Source organism: Dipteris shenzhenensis, chromosome 10, assembly GCF_047967505.1.
Source record: "Dipteris shenzhenensis isolate YYH24624 ecotype China chromosome 10, Dip_SZ_1.0, whole genome shotgun sequence".
Taxonomy (NCBI): Eukaryota; Viridiplantae; Streptophyta; class Polypodiopsida; order Gleicheniales; family Dipteridaceae; genus Dipteris; species Dipteris shenzhenensis.
This window is the reverse complement of record NC_141605.1, coordinates 20,112,378-20,133,492: the sequence shown is the minus strand read 5'-3', so window position 1 is coordinate 20,133,492 and position 21,115 is coordinate 20,112,378. Positions and strand designations below refer to the sequence as shown.

Below are 21,115 nucleotides of genomic sequence, written 5' to 3'. Positions count from 1 at the left end.
CCTTGTACCGATCAATGGACCCATCTGGCTTTCTTTTGACTTTAAAAACCCACCGTGTACCTATGGCATTCTTACCTGGTGGCAAATCCACAACATCCCAAGTCTGATTTTTATGAATGGACTGCAACTCATCGTGCATGGCATTCATCCAATGCACATTATCTTTTGCTTCTTCAAATGTCTCAGGCTCCTCCTCATCAAGAAGAGTACCTGCATAAGCTGATTACACTGAATGAGCTCCCTCCATGTGCCTTACTGCACTACGAGTTCTGCCAAGCAATGGAGCTTCAAGCCTACTCTCCCTGAGAGTCTGAAGCAACCAATGCGGGACTGTTTTGGCTGCATGTATCTCTTGAATTTCTTGCCTGACAACTTCATCCACACCCTGAGGTTGTACCGATTCAGCTGAGGGCTGAATCTGTACTTGTGGAGCTGGCGGAGGTTGCTGTAAATTCTGATTTTAAGCGGGGGAACCAAATGCGATAGGAAGCATCCCCTCCAACACATCATCTGAAGAGGCCGGAATCTGAAATTCAGCATTTGTATATGCAGAATTTTCAGAGAATATGACATCTCTACTGACAAAAATCTTGCGTGTAGCAGGATTGTACAGAGGATAGCCTTTGCTTTGTGAACTATATCCCACAAAAATGCATTTTAGTGCCTTATCTGACAACTTGTGTCTGAACTCCACAGGCACGTGGGCATATGCAACACAACCAAAAACTCTGAAGTGGTCCACTGAAGGCTTTCTCCCATACCATGCCTCATAGGGAGTGATTGTCTTCAAAGCCCTTGTAGGAGCCCGATTTAAAGAGGCCTTCCAGCCAAAACCTGTGAGGCAACTTCTTACTTGTGAGCATGCATCTATCCATTTTCATGGTGGTGCGATTCTTCCGCTCAGCTTTGCCATTCTGTTGAGGTGTAAGCCTCACTGTAACTTATGCATAATGTCTTTTTCTTTCAGAAATGTCTCAATTTCATGAGACATGTACTCCCTCCTTCGATCTGTGCGAAGTGTCTGCACCTTGAGTCCTGTCTCATTTTCAACCATAGCCACAAAGTGTTTGAAATGCATAAACACTTCTGATTTTGCCTTGAGACCATAAACCCAAGTGTAGTTGGTAAAGTCATCTATGAATCTAACAAAATAGAGATAACCCCCAAAAGCAAGTGTCCTCATGGGACCGCAGACATCACTGTGAATAAGCTGCAATTTTCTTGTAGCTTTCACTGCACCATCCTTCTTGAAGGGAAGCCTAAGCATTTTGCCAAGAATGCAACCTTCACATGCATGAGGAGGAGGCAACTCCAAAGGAGGTAATGCATCAACAATATCATGCCGTTGAAGTGTTATTACATAGCTCATGTGCCCATACCTGGCATGCCATAACTCCGCATTGTGCATCGCAACAATGGGAGTGCTAACTGATAATGCAAGATGGGATCTTTTTTCATATAAATCAAGCTGAAAAAGACCCTGATACAAAGTGCCAGATATTCTCAAAGCATATTCATTTTCTTTGTCTCTGACTGCACACTCGTCATCATCAAAAACAACCTGAAATCCTCCTCTATTGAGTGACGACATTGAAAGCAAATTCTTCTTTATACCTGGCACATAGAGTAGATTTGAAATTCTGAAATCTGTGCCATCAGTGGATATGAGAATAATGTCTCCCACTCCACACACTGAATGAGAAGAATTATTTGCACAAGTTACCTTCTTCTTGGTGGGTGAAGAATGCAAAGTTACAAACAGATTTTTCTTGGAAGTGATGTGCTTTGAAGCACCACTATCAAAATACCAAGTATGTAGTGTCTCATCAACACTGAAAGAGCATTCATCCTTTGAAGGATCGTAACTGCAGGTCAAAAAAGCATATGGGTCATCATGATTAGTGGCTGTAGTATCTGAACTACCCACTGAAAAATCTGAAGTGCAAGTCGAAAAGGCATAGTGTTCTTCAACCAAGTTGGCTGCAACATCTCCTCCATCATGGCAATGTGGACCTGATGCATCTGATACAGCCATACCGGAATCCCTTTTCTTTTCTTTGGCTATGCGCTTCTTGCACTCTCCAATATAATGACATGGCTTCTTGCAATAATGACAGATGCCCTTCTTTTTCTGCTTGTTTGTATCACCCTTTGCCTTATAAGAAGGCTCTCCAGAATCAGCTTTATGCTGATGTGTGGGCTGATTGGCATGTGGCTTATGCTGCCCTTTACCCTTGGGCTTGAACTTACAGAGCATAGCATGCTCGCCAGCCCGGGTTGCCATATTTCTGTGTGTTTGTTCTTCCTGCAACGAAAGTCCTACCAACTCGTGAAAGGAGAGAGGATTGCTGCCCCCCCTCAATGACAAATTCAGCGAGGTGTGGAAACCAAGATAGGACTCAGGAAGAGAGTTCAGAGTGGTGGAGATCATCTCTGAATCCGAAATGACTTCATCAATGTTAAGCAATTGTTCCCTGAGATCCTGAAGCTTTGTGAGGTGAGAATTCATGGAATGTCCCTCCTCCATATGTGTATGGGAAAGTTCTCGCTTCAAAAAGGAAACCCTAGCATCGTTCCTTGCTGCAAACATACTCTCCAGTATTACCCAAGCTGCCATAGATGTCTTGCATGACCAAATATGAGGTATAATGAACCTCTTGACAGAAAGAGAAATTACTGAAAGAGCTTGTGCATCTCTAGAGTCCCATCTTTTCTGCTCTACTGTGGGAGCTCCTTGAGCGGCTGCTGCAATCACCTATGCTGTATTTGTACCTCTACCCCTGCCTCTAGCTGTAGAAGTGACAGGTATAGGCTTTGTATATGGTCTTTCTTCTTCTCCATTGACATAATCCCAAAGAATTCTGCCAACCAAGATATTGCGAACCATGAAACTCCACAAGGAGTAGTTGGTGCCATCCAACTTATCCTCCTGTGTGAGAACCCCGAACACCTCATTTGAGTTGTTATGTGCCATTTTTGCCAGATAAACTCAGAAACACAACTAACTGAACAAGTAAAATCCCTTCCTGGGATGTAAGATGCACAAATAAAATCTGCCAAAGAAAAATATGCCCTCAGTGATAAATATTGTCACAGCCTATCAGAGGCTCAAAATGCACCACAATGCTCTGCTCAATGCCCAAAAATCTGCAAATAGAATCTGCAAAATGTGGCAAAAGTCTGCAATTTGACTCATACTGAGTCCAAAACTGTTTGCAGACTTCCAAAATGCTCTGTTACCTGCAAAATTGCAACCCAAATACAAAAGCCCCAATTTCTTGTGGGAAATTGCATACAAAAGACGGCAAATGGTCTGAAAGCCCCAAATGTTGCACAAAGTGAACTCTGCCTACAAAAGCCCCAAATTTCACTGCAAAATTGCAGTGTAATTGCGAAAGCCTCAATTTCTTGCCAGAAATTGCATCCAAAACAATGGCTCACTACACAAATGCACTTGTGTGCATATGCAAACAAAAGAGCCCCAAAATGTACTTATAGTACGGAGCTGCAACCTCAAAGAAGCACCTTGAAGTCGGGAACAAAAGTATACAGACAACGCACAAAAAGCTGTACGGTTGACAGTCTACGGATGCCAGTGTACGGACGACTGTGTATGGATTCCTATGTACGGATGTATGTTCCTCCTTCCTGTACGGACAATCGACATAGATCTGTATGGAACAAGTAGTACAACGGATGTACGGACTAGCTGCGAATGTACGGCTGTACGGAACAGTCTGTACAGCTTGTACGGACATCGAGTTGTAATACGGAAGTCCGTACGTTGTACGACGACTGTACGGCGCAGGATAGATGGACGACGAGCTGTAGTACAGAAGTCCATACATTGTACGACGTCCATACATTGTACGACGATTGTACGGACCGGAGCTAAGAGCAGATTGGCGCTGGTACAAAATGCAGTACGACTGGAGCGACGCTGGGTGTACGAACGATTGCACTAGTTGGTGGTACGAGAGCTGTACGGAACAGCCAACTATGGCTGTACGGAATGATTCGCAGGTAGGTAGCTTCTCACGCTTGAGCTGAAGCTTGTGGGAGCTAGTCCAGAAAGCAGGAGCTCACGATCTAAGAGCACTCTCACACATGGACAATGGCAGAAGTCCGGGGAGAGAAGCAGATGCTCTAATACCAAATGTTAGAAATGAGAGAGTGAGAGAGCAGGAAGCAAGAGAGCTGAATGTAGTGCTTGCAATAGAAGAAGTGACTAATACAAGAAGTAGGATGGGTTTTGTCTAAGTGACAAAACCTTATCCTTCACTAATCGTAGTTAGTGAACTAACTGTGGTTAGGGGGAAAAACCTCTAAATGAGGGAAAAGTGCCCCTAACCTACTTATTACATTACATTGGTCACTGCTGAATTATAATAATAATTCTAACAGATGCAACCTTTCAGACCATCACATATCTACACCGGGTTAGATCATATGGGGACTGCACATCAGGGGTTGCTATGGTTGGCTCTCGATTCCTCCATGAGGTTGGCAGTAGAGGGAGACGAGCGATGCTCGTATGCACGGACTCACAGATGGTTTGTGAGACTAGGGTTTCACATCGATAGGATACCTCCTTTTCAGTACAGTTTAGATGCCCCTCCGATACTCCCACCCACCATCCCAAAGGTGAAAGTGACAGCTGAACCCAAGGTTGACATCCAAACAGAGATCCAAGAACATCACCTTCGGAAAGAGAATACTATGAAGATTCGAATAGGGGGAATACCCGATTGGCAGCACGAGGATGACACTTTCGAGGAGGCAATCGACAGAATCAAGGCAGCAGCCCCGGCCATTGATTGGTCAGCAAGCCCAACTGATGACAAGAATGATGATGAAGAGGAGTCTTCCCCAGTTTATTTATCGCCCAGGAATGGACACGTTGTCATCACCTTCAATTCGAAGACACTCAGGAAGAGGATTCTACGACAATCCTATAAGCTGAGGGGGACAAAGATATGGATTGCTGAGGAGCTTACAAGAACCCAACTGAAGAACAAAGCTACCGAGCTTGCTAAGGTTCGGGCAGCCAGGGAAACAGGAAAATGGGCAGTATATCGTGACGGTCTTGCAGTGATTAGAAAATTTAAGACAAAATCTAAAGACCCTCAGTCTTAAACTGATGTAATGGCCACTCCATAGCCTAGTACTTAGTTCCTTTTATGTTTTATGTTCTAGGTGTTTTGTTTTTTGGAGAAATCTGATGATACTCCCAGGGAGGTTGCCTATGGCCCTCTCTGTACTGATGTATAAGCAGGTCTCTTTTGTCCCATAGACCTTTTTAGGTCTCCACTGGACATTAATAAACTTTCTTTCTTTCTTTCTTTCTCTCTCAGCAGGCTTGGCGATCCAAATGCAAATAGGCCAGAGAGGCTCTAAGAATTACACCTCTCAGTATCTTTGCATCATATGGCATAACATGATACATACTCTCATGGCCACCTAAAGCAGAATTCAAGGATCATCCTGTGCTGCTCGAGCTAGGAGAGCATCTTTCATGAGGAGGGCTGTTCTCACATGCATCCACAGGTCCGTCACGGCATTTATGCACACCTGATTCGCTACATACTTTTCACTTTCGGCCAGTTTATGTGTAATTAAATTCTTCATTTCGTTGAATTTGGTTATACACAATAGCAGTCTTTTCTGGAAAAGGAAAAGGCTGTTTGTCTCAGATAGACACTCAACAGCACATAACTCTTCAAAGGAACCACCCCTTCATCATTTCTTGAAAACCTTGTGCAAAGACGATGTCTACAAGAAAAACGGGTCTTAGATTAGAGAAATGTATTAAAAGAAGATTCACCTCTCCATAACAATTCAAGTTCCATCTTCTACTATAAAAATTTGTCACACATATCTAAAAAGAAAGGCTGATTTTTAGCATTTAACGTGTAATACGAACCCATTTGGTGCTGGCCGATCAGAAGGCAAAGGATGAGACTTCAATTGTCCTGAGTAAAACAATGCTGAAGGTAAAGCTGCAATTTCTGGATGCATCCTGCAAGAAGCACAGGAATATAGATATTGAATTATCAATGTCTTGATCCTTACATGGGACACCAAACAGCAGGTTTAATCTCATTCCTTTTTTAATTTTGCTTGCATAAAAATGGAAAGTTATATTTTGGCAAGACAAAAACAAACAACACATGTTCAATATGAAAAGTTTAGCTTCCCTTTTTCCCCAAGACCTTCCATTCAGGTAGAACTTTTACAAAGCCTGTAACTTATTCACAATTGCAAGGAAATAGTCAGACAGTGGTCCTGCTTTATCCATTCGACCAAAGCTTAGGCACACAAGCCATGTGCTTATGGTCCTTCTAAAACATTTTTGGGATAAACATGAAGAAATCCCAGAACAAAACAAACTTCGGTATATTTCAGCAAGGAAGGAAAAGGAAACAACGATTCATCCGTGATATACGAACACTACCATGCACAGCTTCAAGACTGAACTGTAAAACCTACATTTATGCTTTACAAGCCTCGAAATAGTGCACCAAGGTTGTAGTTCTCCTACATCTATCTTCTATACAATTGGATGGGGTTTCAGCAGTTCATGTGGCAATGTGAAATTTAATGTTATTAAAACCCTTACAAGAGTTCACATATCCCCATCATTTATCATTAGTTTTGCTTGAAGCTACATGCTGATGAAAAATCCCTTCTTCCAAAATCCTCCCCTTCAACACTCATGCATTCAAGTACAATTTGATATGTGATGTTCAATCCACCATGCATCTTGGGAGAACAAATGTGATGCATCGAAAGCAGCCTGAGACTTTTTCTGCCATGTTTGGATCGCCAGAAGATTTTCATAAAGACAGACATGAAAGATGTAAGACCTGCCTTAGTGGACATGATCAATGGCAAGTAAAATTGAATATATGCCACAAGGATGGACTGCACTATTCGAAGACAAACGTGCAAAGGCCAAGTTGCCAGTTTCCAATACTCAAGCTTTTTCTGAAGCTTAGCCAAAACCCAATCAGTTTGTTGTCGGCGAGTGAGTTCCCACCCCAAAGGGTAACCAAGATGACGAACAAACTGAGTGGGTGGAATGATATCACTGGGCCATAATAGACTATGCCAGTCTTTGGAATGCAAAGGGAGCAACTTAGACTTCTGAAAATTAACATGAAGACCAGTTGCCAAACCATAAACAGAGAGGGCCTGCATCAAGGCACCAAGATCATGGGGCGTATTCTTCGGGATAAAGAAAGAATCATCAGCATAAGCTTGAGCAACCATGCTGTGATTAGCATCCAATTCCAAGCCATGAAGTGATCCTATAGCGACAAGACTGAACTCACACCCCACTGCAATACGGCAAAGAGCATGTCGTCCTGTCCAACACCTCCCGTGTGACAGCAAACCCCGTAGTCAACTTGTGATCACCAGTGGAGAACATCTCTCAATCACCTCCTTACTCTACAAGGACAGGAGGTATAAATCCAAAGCCTGGAACTAAGTCTATCACACAACAAACAAGAAAATACAATCATTTTTTCACAACTACCCAGGGTAAAGTATCCTTATTAACATAGTCACTCAAAAACATATCAGAAGCCCGTTCGTCATCATCCTCGTTAACGTTAACTTGGGCGGTGGCGGCTCTTTTGCCTTTCTTCTATTTAGTGTGGCTTACAAAAGCTGGAGTAGAGTCTAGGTTGCTAGCACTTAGGTCGTTCTTGTTCCATCTGTCCTACCAAGGAGCAATGCAACACAATCTTCATAATCCGTGACGGCCACATGGAGTCTTCCTAAAGTACGCCAAAACTAGAAATACCACACATACTTTTAATTGACACAGCTACTTTATCTTCATCGTTGGGCTCACATTTGAGACTAGCCACTAGTAAGCCAAACTTAGCCAGACGATCACTTAGTTCTTGACCATCATCCAGCTTTGGATCATAAAACTTGAGTTTTGAAAATACTTTGAAATTGGTGATTTTATCGCTGCACCAGAGAATCAGCAAATCCTAGTCCAATAATGGCGATGGCCTTCTTATTTTGTTTTGCCCAATTTGAGTTAGGACTTTCACCTTCATCTCCAGATACAACCTCCCAAAGGGCTTCACGCATAAGAAGTAGCTGCAGCTTTGTCTACCATGTAGGGAAACTGCTTTTGAAAAATTTTCCACTAAGGTTACATGAGAGGGATTTGATAGTGCCATGATTGTAGCAAGCAAAGAAAAGAGAGAGATAATACTCAGCTGGTCAGTTTCCAGCTTTCAACTTGGGAGAAGATAGAAATACAGTATCAGTGTGAGCAAAGCTCTAGTTTTCTTTCTTCCATCTTTTTCTAACAACAAAAGCAACCATATATCTAGATGAATCCAGGAACATGCCCAAATTCATCCTCTAAAAACGCAACCTTTTTTTTGGTAAAAGAACCTTTCATTAAGAAGAATAAACAGTCGTAGCTGTCTCATACGCTAAAAAAGCTGAAAAGAAAGCATCTGATAGCTACTTCAGTGAAGAACAGCTAATACAGAAAAACTAAAAACAATGAAAGAACACTTCTAGCTGGGCTGCTAGAAAATCTCCCATGAAATGCACGTCCTAAAGGGAGCGATGCTGCGAGGAATGGAAGAAATGATAAATATCCACAATGGAGTGTCCATAGATCTGAGAGTTGCGGGCATGATATAAGGACTAGAGTGCCCAATAACGAAACCAACTGAAAAACTGAATATAGTCCGGTGTAGAGGCAGATCTCCCAAACAACCGAACCTACCTGCCAAAAGCAATGCTAGGAAATGGGGCACGAAGATAAGTCCCCAATCTAGGAATAAAATCACAGGCAACTGGCCAAGTCCAGAGTAGATGCAAGACTGTCTCCTAGGATGTGAACAAGATGGACAATGCAAGGAAGCTATGCGCCTCGCAGCCAAGAAAGAACCCACTGGTAGTGCACCAACTAAACACTGCCATAAGAAAAGCCTATGTCTGAGCAGGAGCTTACTGTTCCAAATACGACCAAGACAAACCTTCCACCATGAGGTTTGTCAAGATGCCAAATAAAAAGGCCACTCTCTTGAATCCATGGCTATGGTAGAAGAAGATGATAGCTTCCTTGGCAGTAAGATCCGCAAAAGAGAAAGTAGAATAACCTGGAATGCCTCGATCAAATCTCCAATCCTCAAAAAATGCAACACATAGTATAGTTTCAATCTCATGATAACTCACCCATAAGGTTGAAAACCATAAACTCCATCACACATGCAGGGACCAGCTACTATGACATCCTCCACTGACATCATCAGCGTCCAACAGTGGGTGTAGCAACAAAGCAACCATATCCTCAAAAGTAATGGATGCGACTTTTGAATAAAACAGCACACTGGAGGAGATTCACGGGCAGAGGTGCGAAATCCAAAGGAAAAGTGCAGATCTCTAGCAAAAGTCAATGACAGAAGAAAGGGATAGAACGAGGCTGAGGTTGCAGATGCCTCAAAGCTTCATCATAAATGCATTCTACTATAGGTGCCATTCCTTCATGTTGGCAGCTTTCCATCTCTGAGATGAAGTGCCCACACTGTCCACCATTGCTATGCCATCAGATAGCCCAAACCGTCTGGTTGGGTGGCAAATTACATGGTCTGATGACATCTTCAAAGAGAACTCTCAGGTAGCAAGCCCCTCGCTCAGATCTGCAATGAGCAACAGAACAGTCACTTGATGGGAAGGAGATATCCTTCAAGCTGGTCTGTACACAACGTGCTGAAGGTTGGTAAGACCACGACATGCAGATCTTCAATGTTGAAAAAACGTGATACTTTAAGATTTGGCAGACGTGGCTTTAACGTGAGCAATGGAGGTGTAGACAGCAAAAAGCAGCAGTGTAAGAGACAATGCAGCTTCTTCTCTGGTTCTCTGCAGCCTCAAAGTAGCATCTCAACGTCATCTTGTAGATGAAATGACCAGACAAGCAGCAGAGAACGTCTCTTTTTGTAGGCTGAGGTAGCTTATTCTCACACACACACACCTCTCATAGATGAGGTCATACAAGAATCGAATCTAATTTAACCCAGTCCACATAGCACACAAGGCACATGTGGATTACATTCACACCCACATATTGAAGGACACACTCACTAGGACTCTTGGCCTAGTTTCCCAACACATACCAGTGCCCTCAACTACCAAATCTATGAATGAGGATAGGGCCAACCATGGCAGCCTGCATCGTCTCGTAGTGCAAATTCCATACTCCCTGATGTGGTAGAGATATGTGATAACCCTGAACGCTGCATCAAACTGTAGTAGGGATGCTCCAAACTCAGCTAGGACTATCTGATGCGGGACTAAACAGTGAAGGCTTACTGAGGATCATCTATGAAAGCATGAGAACCTAAAGCCTCTCAAGTCGAGCCCTTGGGTAGGTCTGGCCCCCAACAGAGGCTGTGATACATACCTTCCGGGCAGACCAAAGAGTGAAATAGAAGGGTCTTGGTCCGAGGATCCTAGAAATGAGAGTGAAAGCACTGCCGCTTGAGTCTACCAAGTGTGGCTATCCCCTACTCAATCGGGCCTGCAATGCTGGTCACATCATGAAGATCAAGCCAGAGCAAAACCCCCAAGTATGTGTAGGATGCAACCACGTCCACTGGCAACGAATGACTTGCACTTGTTCCTTTTCAGCATCCTCCATTGATACGTCAGTTCTGTTCATCACTAGTACTATTTCTCACTACTACTAAATGTGGAGTCTCTGTAAACCATTCTGAAACAGGGGTGGTTGTAAGCCTTATGTCATTTGCTTGGTTCTTTACTATACCTCCTACCAAGGGGATACTTCTTGGTGGTCCAATCCAGAGTCTTTTCATTAATCTTAAATTCTTTCACAAGGTCTGTTGCTTATGGGTTGATTTTGAGGTAGTCTACCCCACAACATCCTTGTAAGGTTTTGCATCTCTTTATCCTCGTGTTGTTGGAATAATGCTTATCTGCTTCCAACAGATACACCCACAAAGGATGAGTGATTGCTTGCCCATGCAAGCCATCTCACCTCCATTCAGAAGAATTCGTTCTGGTATTTTCCATCTTCATGATCAACAAGACTCTTTTGAACCCTAAATGGACCCTTCATCCTTTTTAATGTTACAAGTGTGGAGCCCACTCTAGCATTGAAATCCCCTATATATGATAATTATGCTATGTTCTAAATACTTTGGAATGTCCTGGCTCAAAAGAAATAAGATCTTTCCTAGAAATATTTTCCTTGTTCTTGTTGGTAGGGGACTATCGAGGGGGTAAAATAGCGAGCTGCCATCAACAAATTTTTTTCCTTCTCTCTTAATTTCCATCCACAAGTAGTGCTTGGATGCATTTTCCAACCTTCATGGTATCTTTTATTTTAAAAGCTTCATTACCTTCACTTTCCCATGTTTCTAGTGCTAACATTAATTTATGTAATCTCCTCTAAGGCTAAAGTCTGGTGTTTTTATACAAAAAAAACTCTTCTTCCATGTTTAACAAAGTAAACCTCTCCCTCCTTTGTCTTCCCATTATCTAAGGAATTGCTATTCTTTAGTGTTGGCTCTTAGCGAGATCTTTCTTAATTTTCCCAATAAGATGTTATCTATGTTTCAGACAGTATCATTTCACCCTGTTGTTTCATCCTTTAAGGCTTTTTCCCAATGTGATTCAAAGATGTACATGGTGTTGTTGAGAGATTACTAAGGACCTCCTTGTAATTCTCATTTTCATCATGGTTCTCATTTTGCTCTTCTTCCTGTCCGATCTTAACATTAAGCATAACGTAAAAAGCATAGGAACAACCCTAGACTAGAAACATCCTCAATCTGCTACTGAAGCTAAAAGCAATTATGCTAAAACCCGCGAAAAGAAGAAAGCCCAAAAATGCAATGATCAGAATACAAATAAAGCAGATTTTTTGTCATTTTTCTAGAATTATAGCATTAAAAAAGCTTATAAGTTCAAACCATTACAAAATACTTCTAAGGAAAACCGTTTTACTCTTGCAAGATTGCATGGCTTTCTTTAGACACCATAAGAGAATGAAATGATACTTTATTCAGTACCTTTAGGAAGTAATGTACCTCAAGCCATTCTCTATATATTTACCTCTGTATCATATGTTCATATGTTATATTGATTTGTGTTAATAATATTGCATTGATGATGCAATTTCTACGAGTACATTGGCACAGATAAAACTACAGCCATCAAGCTCTGATGTAGAAATTCCTATCAAAGCTGATTCGGGCACTTTAAGAGCATACAGATGCAAGAAACAATTGGGGGAAGAATCGCGCAAATGAATGTTTGATGCCTTGAAAACTATATCGAGGAAATAAATGCTAACCAAGTGCTATATATACATTTTTGTGATTACCACGTCTTTTGATAGCATCAAAAACATATATACCTGTATTGAGTATCAAGGAAGCAAGGCCTTATCCCACAGTCCTGCAAACGTTGGAAAAGGCTGATATCCAAACCTGCCTGCAAAGGTGAAACTACCTTTAGCCATGTGACCCCTTTGGTTGTAATATTATTGTCCTCAATCAATGGAGCTTATTGAAAGGTGCAACAATAGAGAATTATAAACTATTTATCAATAGCGAATTTCAACCTGAACATGAGTAAAAAATATGAATTCCTAGTTAATCTAGTAAAAGAACATAAATATTCTACATATTTAAGAAAGGGGGATTCACAAATTCAGGTTGATGTTACATAAAAAACCATCTATCAAATTCGCTCAGCTTGACGAATCTGGCAATAGGTTCTTTGTCAAGATGAGCATCATTGCAAATCAAACTTCTACATAGACTCTGAGCAGGCGAAGGCTACACACATAGCAACACATTGCTACCACCTGTAAACAATAGTGATGCTCTTATAATCCACCAGAAGCAGATCATCCTCCATCACCAGAGAGACCTGCATATTAGCCTTAAAGGATGTGGACCTGCAAATGAGGTATGTTCATAGAAGAACACAGGTGGTTGGTTTGCGCTTAACTCAGTCAAGAACATCATTCTGTAAACCATCAGCACACATGTGGAGAAGTAGAAACTGTTGTAGAAGAAGAGCAGCAGCAGCACAAATCTTCAACTGCAGCTGCATTACAGATTAGAAGTTCATCTTGAACACTTTGGTAGCTAGCCTACCATTGAAGAAGGACACCACGTAGAAAGAGCCCTGCATCCACATAAATTTATAAAAAAAATTTATGAAATAAACTTCCGATAAGTATGAGAGAAACGACCCAAAGGGGAAGGAATACATCATGAGCAAAACATGAAAATCCAATGGTAAAATATTAATCACAGAGTCTAAACAAATGAAAAACTAGATAGAAACTACAACTGTGGCTGAAAATCCCATGTCAAGCCTGTGTATAGTCTCAGAAAAGAAAGGACTACCTCCCCACTGTCTGAGAAAAGTGGTCCTCCTGGTTGAAAGCAGACCTAGTGTGTAAAGTATCTGCCCAAATGCTTGCCAAGGTATGAACTAGGTGGACTGGGATGCCATCAATAGCCTAGGTACATCTAGATCTCCAAATGTGCCAGACAATGGTGCTCACTACTACAAACTTCTGCAAGTGTCAACTAATGCATGTGCACGTTTGTACTAATAAGAAGGGACAGCAAAACTGTACACCCTAGGGCCGCACTAAGATAGCCCGAGAGAAGTCTCACTCTTATTAAAAAACTGAGTCCTAGCAAGTGAGAGCTAGCCAGCTGCCATAGAAGCCCAAGTATGAAGAAAGGGGAGGAGGAAGACCTGTGCAGCAGTTCTACAATCCTGGTCCAATGACCATGGCCTGTCTGCACTCCCAAAGGCAATGCTGGCTGAAAAGAGGATCAGCTCTAAAAAAGCTCCTCCATTGATTCACTATAATCCCTCCATGGATAGAAAGCCAATAAAAGACTGACTTTTCTAATTTTGGGGAACTCCAATGTCCCTCCAAAAAGACCTCCGCATCTCCAAGGTGATCTAAAAGCTCTCCCAATGATGAGATCTGGAAGGCCTTCAACCTCTAACACCAATCTAAAAGCTCCTCGCATTACTTACTGTAAAGTCAAAGAAGGGAAGACCCTTTTCATGATTGTTTGCTACAATCCACTCATAGTTGTCTGGATCCATTGAAGAAACTTTAAGGGGACATCCCCAAAAAGCCAAAGCCTCTAAGTACCAAGAGGGATTCTATGGACGAGGATCTACATACAAGCCAGTCTTGTAAGTTGACTAGTCAATTGAAGCTGTGATCTTCAAGAAGATCCTTGAAAACCTTCCAATAACCCAAAGAAGGAGCAAGACCTCCCTCCCACCTAGACCACTACATCCATCCCGAGGCACCAAGAAATCTACCACTCTCATCTAGAATAGAATCATTCCGCATAATTGGATGTTTGGCAATCTCGTCCTACAAAGGGGGAGAAACCCTTGGTTATAAATTCCTAAAACTCCGTCAAGCCCTAAGAATAACAGCCATAAGAAGTGAAAGAGGCACCTGATGTATACAAAAGTGAAAATCCACCGAGTGTCATCCATCCAATCACCATTGGAATGAGAAGTGCAAGACACAATGCATTGAGGAAAGATTTATTGAGGAAAGAAATCTTTCCAAGCCTCCCTTCTTGGCATAAGTCCCCTGACCACAAGCCTACAAAGAAAAGCTATGCAATGAAAATCAGGACCATTGGGCTCCAATATCTGAGGACCCCTAAAGTCCACTCCAAAGAAAGTTCTAAGTAGCTCTCCTGTTCGTCACTCGTCGTCGTCGCCGCTCAGCCTATCCGTCGTCTGTCTCAGCTGCAGCCTACCCCGCCTAATCTATCTAATCTAATCTAATCTAACCTATCTACCTAGCTAACCTAGCTAACCAGCTAGTAGAGCCGCCATTAGTAGCCAACAGCCGCCAGAAGCCAGCAGCTCCCAACATCCCTCAGCCACCGCCAGCCCCCCCTAGCCTCTCATCACCAACAAACCCTCTAGTCCCATCGTCAACAACAAACCCCCTCTCCAACCCTAACCCTAACCCTAATCCCGAGTTAGGCTAAACCCTAACCTAACCCTAACCCTGATCCTGACCCAGGGGTTAGGTTCAGCTAGGGGGTTCTACAGACAGCCAATTATGGATGGGCCTATCCTCTCCTCCAAGCCCCCCTCAACCCCTTCAACCTCCATCAGGACTCGGTACTCTACAGTTGTAGCAATGACACCCTCTCCGTATGCACGCAATTATCAACAAGAAGGCTCCAAAAGACCCATCCTTGGGCAACAGGATCAGATTTTTTATCGACAGCAAGCAGTGAGAGAGCTACGATTGGAACTAGCAGAAGTAAAAGTTCGACTTCACATACTGGAAGGGCCTGGTAAGCAAGCAGTAATTGATGAAGCTATAAAATCTTGTAAGGACTCCTCCCCTACTCCACAACTAGTCCCTACAGTCAAAGATCTTGTTCACATTGGAGTACAAACTGTTAAGAAGGAAGTGATTGTGGAATTGGATACCAAAGCAAGTAAGTCTGATATTCAAGCAGAGATTAAAGAACATGAAGCTAGATGTGATAATGCGCAGAAGATTAGAATAGGGGGACTTCCAGAAGATTGGTACAAAGAGGAGGACACTTATAATCAAATATTGACAAAGATCAAAGCAGGCTTTCCCAACATTGAATGGACGGATGATGATGAGCAGGATGATGACTCCTCCATGCCCCCTTCTATTATGCACTACAAAAGTCAGGCAACCCTTACACTGAGGTCAAAAAATATGTGAATCAAGCTTCTTCGACAATCTTACAAGCTGAAGGGTACCAAAGTATGGATAGCTAAGGAGCTTACACAAGCTCAACTCAAAAATAAGGCAACTGAATTAGCTAAAGTCAGGGCTGCGAGACAACCCAAATTTGGAAGTCCGAGCTGCTGCTCCTCCCCGTGAAGCTCTACTGCCCCCTCCGTCAGCCCCTCCCTCACCCTCCTCCTCACTAGCCCCCCCCTCTCCCTCCCCCCCCTCGCTGCCCTCTCCCCTCCCTCGCAGCCCTCCCTTGCTGCCCCTCCCCCCCCCCGCCTGCTGCCCCTGCCTTCCCCTCCCCCCCCGCCCCCTCCCTCCCTCTCCCTCGCCCCCTCCTTCACCCCCGCCTGCTCCCCTCTCCCCCCCGCCTGCTGCCCCTGCCCTCCCCGCCCATCTCCTCCCCCCCCCGCCTGCTGCCCCTGCCCTCCCTGCCCCTCTCCTCCCCCCTCGCCCCCTCCCTCCCTCTCCCCCGCCCCCTCCTATTCCCCCGCCCGCTCCCCTCTCCCCCCCCGCCTGCTGCCCCTGCCCTCCCCGCCTCCCTCCTCCCCCCCCGCCTCAAGAAAGATGTGGAACTAGAAGGCTCCACATCACTTTTCGCTTGCATCTTTGGGTCACACCCTTCCAAATCACAGGCTAGAGACTAGATGCTAGCGGCATTACCAGGAGATCTCGCCCCACACCTCAGGGATATTCGACTTTTGGGACGTGGATTCTTCCAAGTGGTTTTTGACTACCACGAGTCCATAGCCCTTGTTCTCAAAGCTAATCCTCTGGCTTTGGGTTCGAGGAGGATCTTTCTTTTACCCTACACCTTGGGCTTCAATCCGGTCGAGGAGGACAGTTAGGTCACATCACTGTTCATTAGATTTCCTGGGCTTCCTCAAGTCTACCATCGACTTCTTGCCACTATCGGAGCCACATTCGGAGTGGTCACTGAGACCCCCCCCCCTTCCTGGCATGCCTTCTTCCTCGGCAGAGGCAGTCAGAGCGGACAGGGTGCCTCAAGTTAGGGTCATTGTCTCTAACCCTAACATCTCAGATGACCACATCATGCTTCAGCGTCCAGATGGCTCTCTCTTTCGACAAAGTCTCGAGATTGCAGGTAGATAGAACTAGTGCAGGATTTGCAGGACCCTTGGGCACTTTGCTAGAGACTGCCCAAGGAAGAGAAAAAGACCCAAGAGGTCTTCTAGTGTGGCTCCTTCACGTACTCCCCGACTGCACCTCCCCAGCCCCTGTACCACGCACTCCAGGACCACCAGGAGCAGCAGGGCGCCCTGCTTTGCGCACCCCAAGACCACCAGGAGCAGCATGGTGCCCAAAGCCCGCAACACACCCCGTACCACGATGGAGAGCGATCAGAGCGGCTCCCTTGCCTCAGGAGGAGACTTTTAATCCGGTTCAGACAGACGCCATCCAAACTCCAGAGGTGGACGTTGCTGCAGCCTTAGACACTACACTTCCACATCAAGAGGGGCCTTTAGATGCACCAGCCCCAGTCACCTTGGTTTCCGATCACGAGGGGGCTACCGATACTTCTTTCCCACAGACTGTTCCTGCCACAATCAGGACAACCGAGAAAGTGCATGCACAGATGAGGACTCCAGATTCCTCTTCAGCCCAGTCACAGGCCTAGCTCCAGTTCTGATGATAGAGGCCTGGCAGGTCCTTCTCCTCCATCTTCCATGAGTGCAGGTCTTCTTCGCACTCCTCGGCCAGAGACTTGCTTCTCAGGAACTCTTTTTTTGCACTGGCAGATTCGGCGAGTTTCATGGATGATGAGGAGTTTGTGCCCTCCACCTTAGGGGTCCCGATCATTGGGATTCCTTTTGATAGGGCCTCCCCCTCAGCAGGTTTGGGATCCTTTCACCCGTTGAGTTTCCTTTCCTTAGCAGGAGTGTTTCGGCCTAGGGGAAGCCGGTTCCTCTACTAGGTCGGGTAAGCCTTTCCATCCAGCATCCTCCTGTCAATGAGGATAGTCAACTGGAACATACAGGGCCTAGGCAGAGTTCCACACCGTCGCCGTAGGCAGTTGATCCGGAATCAGCTTCATCCAGGTGTCACTGAAGGTGCTATTGATATCCTTTTTATCTAGGAACACAAGTTGGATGCCAGTCTGGCAAACTGCTTTCAAGACATACCTTTTGGTCGCCCACTATGGACACAAAGGGAGGTACTTGCATTTCGGTCTCTCCTTCTATTCTCCCCTTGGTTGCTGGTCATGGTATTATCTCTCCCTCTAGAGCTCAATGGATCATTATTTTGATTAGAGGGCGTAAGATTGGTCTTCTCAATCTTTATGCTCCCAACAATAGAGGGGAGCGCATCTCCTTTTGGAAGGAATTACTCTCTTGGGCTCCCATTGCAGATTCTTGGATCATTCGTGGCGATTTCAACATGGTTGAATTGCCATCAGACAAAAAGGGAGGCAGACAGGGTGGAATTCATTCTTTGGAGAGGGCAGCCTGGGATGCCTTTCTCTTTCAGTACAATGGCAGGGACACTTGGTTTGATGATGCCTTTCATGTTATGCCACAGTCACTCCTGTACTCTTGGTCGAACAGGAGAGTACACATGCCCATCCATGCACGTATTGACAGATTTTATTTAGATGATAAGGCACTTGACAGAGGCGGATCTGTATGCATTTCTACTAGGGTTTCCACCTCAGATCATTTTCCAGTGGTGTTGCAGATTCTTCAGCCTCATCGGAGAGGACGCTCTGCCAGTGTCAGGATTTCGGATGCTTTTTATGCAGAGGACAGCCTCACGGAGGATATTTTACAGATTTGGGTTTCTCACATACAGGGTGGAGTTGTCCGCCCATCTCAGGTAGCTGCAGCCTTATCCGGAATTAGTGACTATTATCATACAGTCGTCGTTGATTCCAGGAGACGTGAGATTCTCAGATGTGAGATTGGTATACGCCGGCAGTTAGCGTCCCTTCAGAGGAAAGAGCAGAAGAGACCCACAGATGCTTGGATTCAAAAGCGCCTTGCTGCCAACAAGGGCTCATATACAGACATTGTTGGATCAGAGAGCAGAGTATGCCTTTCATGCATGGGAATCCTTTTGGATTCAGATGGGTGGCAGGGTCAACAAACACTTTTTCTCTACTCATGGGCCCGGACATAGTAGAGATAGTGTCTCATAGCTTGTTGACTCAGATAGGGTGTTACAGTCAGATCTTGATGCCGTCATGCGTGTAGCTTCAAATTTTTTTGCATCCCTTCTTATTGCAGATCTGGGCACACAAGCCATAGATGATGCCAGAGAGGTTATCTGGCAGTGTATCCTTGTATTGGTGAAGGATGAGATGTATGTTTCTCTCGATGTGGGTGTGTGTGTGTGGTGTGTGAGAGAGAGGGTTGCTGCTCAACCTCGCCAAGCTCCCGTACAGGCCTGCGCCAAGCTCCCGTACAGGCCCGCACCCTGTCCGTACAACTGTACGGACGCCGTACGTCCATCGTACGGCCGTACGAGCAGCCCGTTTCCTCCTTGTGCAGCCCCGACCGTATCTGCTCGTCTTTTAATCGTCACCCCTGCTGTATATCCGTCCCCCCCTCCCTTTCCGTACAGCTTAATTCACCGTACTCCGTCAGCATCCCCACTTACCTCTGTTTTTCGTACAGCTCCTGCGCACTCTGACAGCTTCCCGTATGACTCAGCCTCCTTCGTAGATCCTCTTCCATACACCCGTACGGTTCGTACATTCCGTACAGTCTGTACAGTTTGTAGTCCTACCCTGTACTTCGTCCGTACTCTTTACCTGTAGAAATCCCGCCGTACAGTTCCGTTCCTTTTCTGCAATTTCATCAATCCCGCCCTGCTTACCTCCATGGAGGACCAGTTTAAAAGTTACTCCCACAAGGACTCGACCCGGGACTCCAAAAGACAGCAAGTTGATTTCTCTACTGCAGATTCTGTAGATGCTCACTATGTTTTTGACATGCTCAAAGATGAATTTCATCACAGCCGGAAGGAGTGGGCCAAACCTCCCCTAGCCATTAAATATAAGTTGAAGCTGCCTTCATTGGTCGCTCCTCTTCGAAAGTTCTCTCAGCAAGCAGTTATCATTTTCTTCCCAGGAAAGTTACCTTCAGCAAATGATGTGGCTCAGTGGGTTCAGGCTTTGTTGGGAGGTTGCTTTGTTGAAGGAGTATACTTTGCTTCTAGAGGTTTTTATGAAGTGCACTTTTTGGATGCCTCATATCGTCAGCAGATATTGGAGATGTCACCTCTATTCTATGGCAGACAAATGGTGCATGTCATGCCATGGTCGCCAAACAAGGATTACCACGGTCTCATTCGACATCACTGTCCCGTATGGGTTGAGGTAGTGGATTTTCCGGATTATATGAGGGCTGAGTTACCAAGTTTGGCAGCTACTTTGGGGCAAGTTGTATGCCCACCCCGTCCTTCGGGTAATCGCAATCGGTTTTGTGTTCTTTGGGATACAGATCACCCAACCCCTCCTTCCATTGCGGTAGAACTGGAGGATGTTCCCCTCGGTGAAAAATATTTTGACTTGAAATGGGGAGTTTTTGCAAGTGCTTGTTTCACATGTCATAAGTTTGGCCACTTAGCCTCACAGTGTCCTGCAGTCCTACATCAGCTCCCACCTACAGATACTGCTCCAGAAAATACTTCCCCCCCAACTTATGGCCCGGGGCCCAAGGCTATGCCTACCAAGCTGGGTGATGTGGCATCTAAATCTGTCCCTCCCAAAGAAAATGTGGTTCAGGTTTCAGCCAAGCAAAAGGATAAGGGAAAGGGCAAAATTTCAGAATCTCATGCCTCTCCCCAGGGTGCCTGGCAGCAACCCAAAAAGGTATTCGCACTCAAACCACGACCGTTACAATCTCGCCATTGGGATGCTTCAATTTCCACCCCTGGTCAGACCTCTACCCCTGCTGACAGCCTCACTTCTCAACTGTGGGTTGATGTGTTAAAAAGGGGCATCCCTGTATGTGACAATGATGAGGATCATAGAGCTAATGATCCAGGAGGCCAGGTGGATGTTGATGTCATGGCTGAGGCCTGACAGCTTATACCTTACTCTGCTTTTTGGTTTGACTGTACATATCTTCTATGTCCACTTCAATTACTTGCATTACATACAATATTCAAGGTCTTTGCAATGTCAATAAGTGGAGACTTTTCTAGCATTATGTACATAGAATGCACCCCGATGTAATCTCTTTACAGGAACACAACCAACACTTCTTGGCTGGCCAGCAAGGCCACTATGCTGGTTATGATATCTTTTATGCTGGTACAATGTACTTTTAGGGGGTCTACATGCTGGTAAAA

General features: G+C 44.7%; 1 protein-coding gene across 1 annotated transcript in view; it reads right to left on the bottom strand.

Moving 5' to 3' along the window:
* Positions 1-21,115, bottom strand: part of LOC147897529 (uncharacterized) — a 133,890-nt gene that overhangs the window by 65,718 nt on the left and 47,057 nt on the right. The window contains exons 7-8 of the mRNA XM_087380040.1: positions 12,422-12,498; positions 5,924-6,019 (exon numbers count right to left, since the gene is read on the bottom strand). Coding sequence (XP_087236166.1) covers positions 5,924-6,019; positions 12,422-12,498 — 173 coding nt within the window. The remainder of the gene's footprint in view (positions 1-5,923; positions 6,020-12,421; positions 12,499-21,115) is intronic.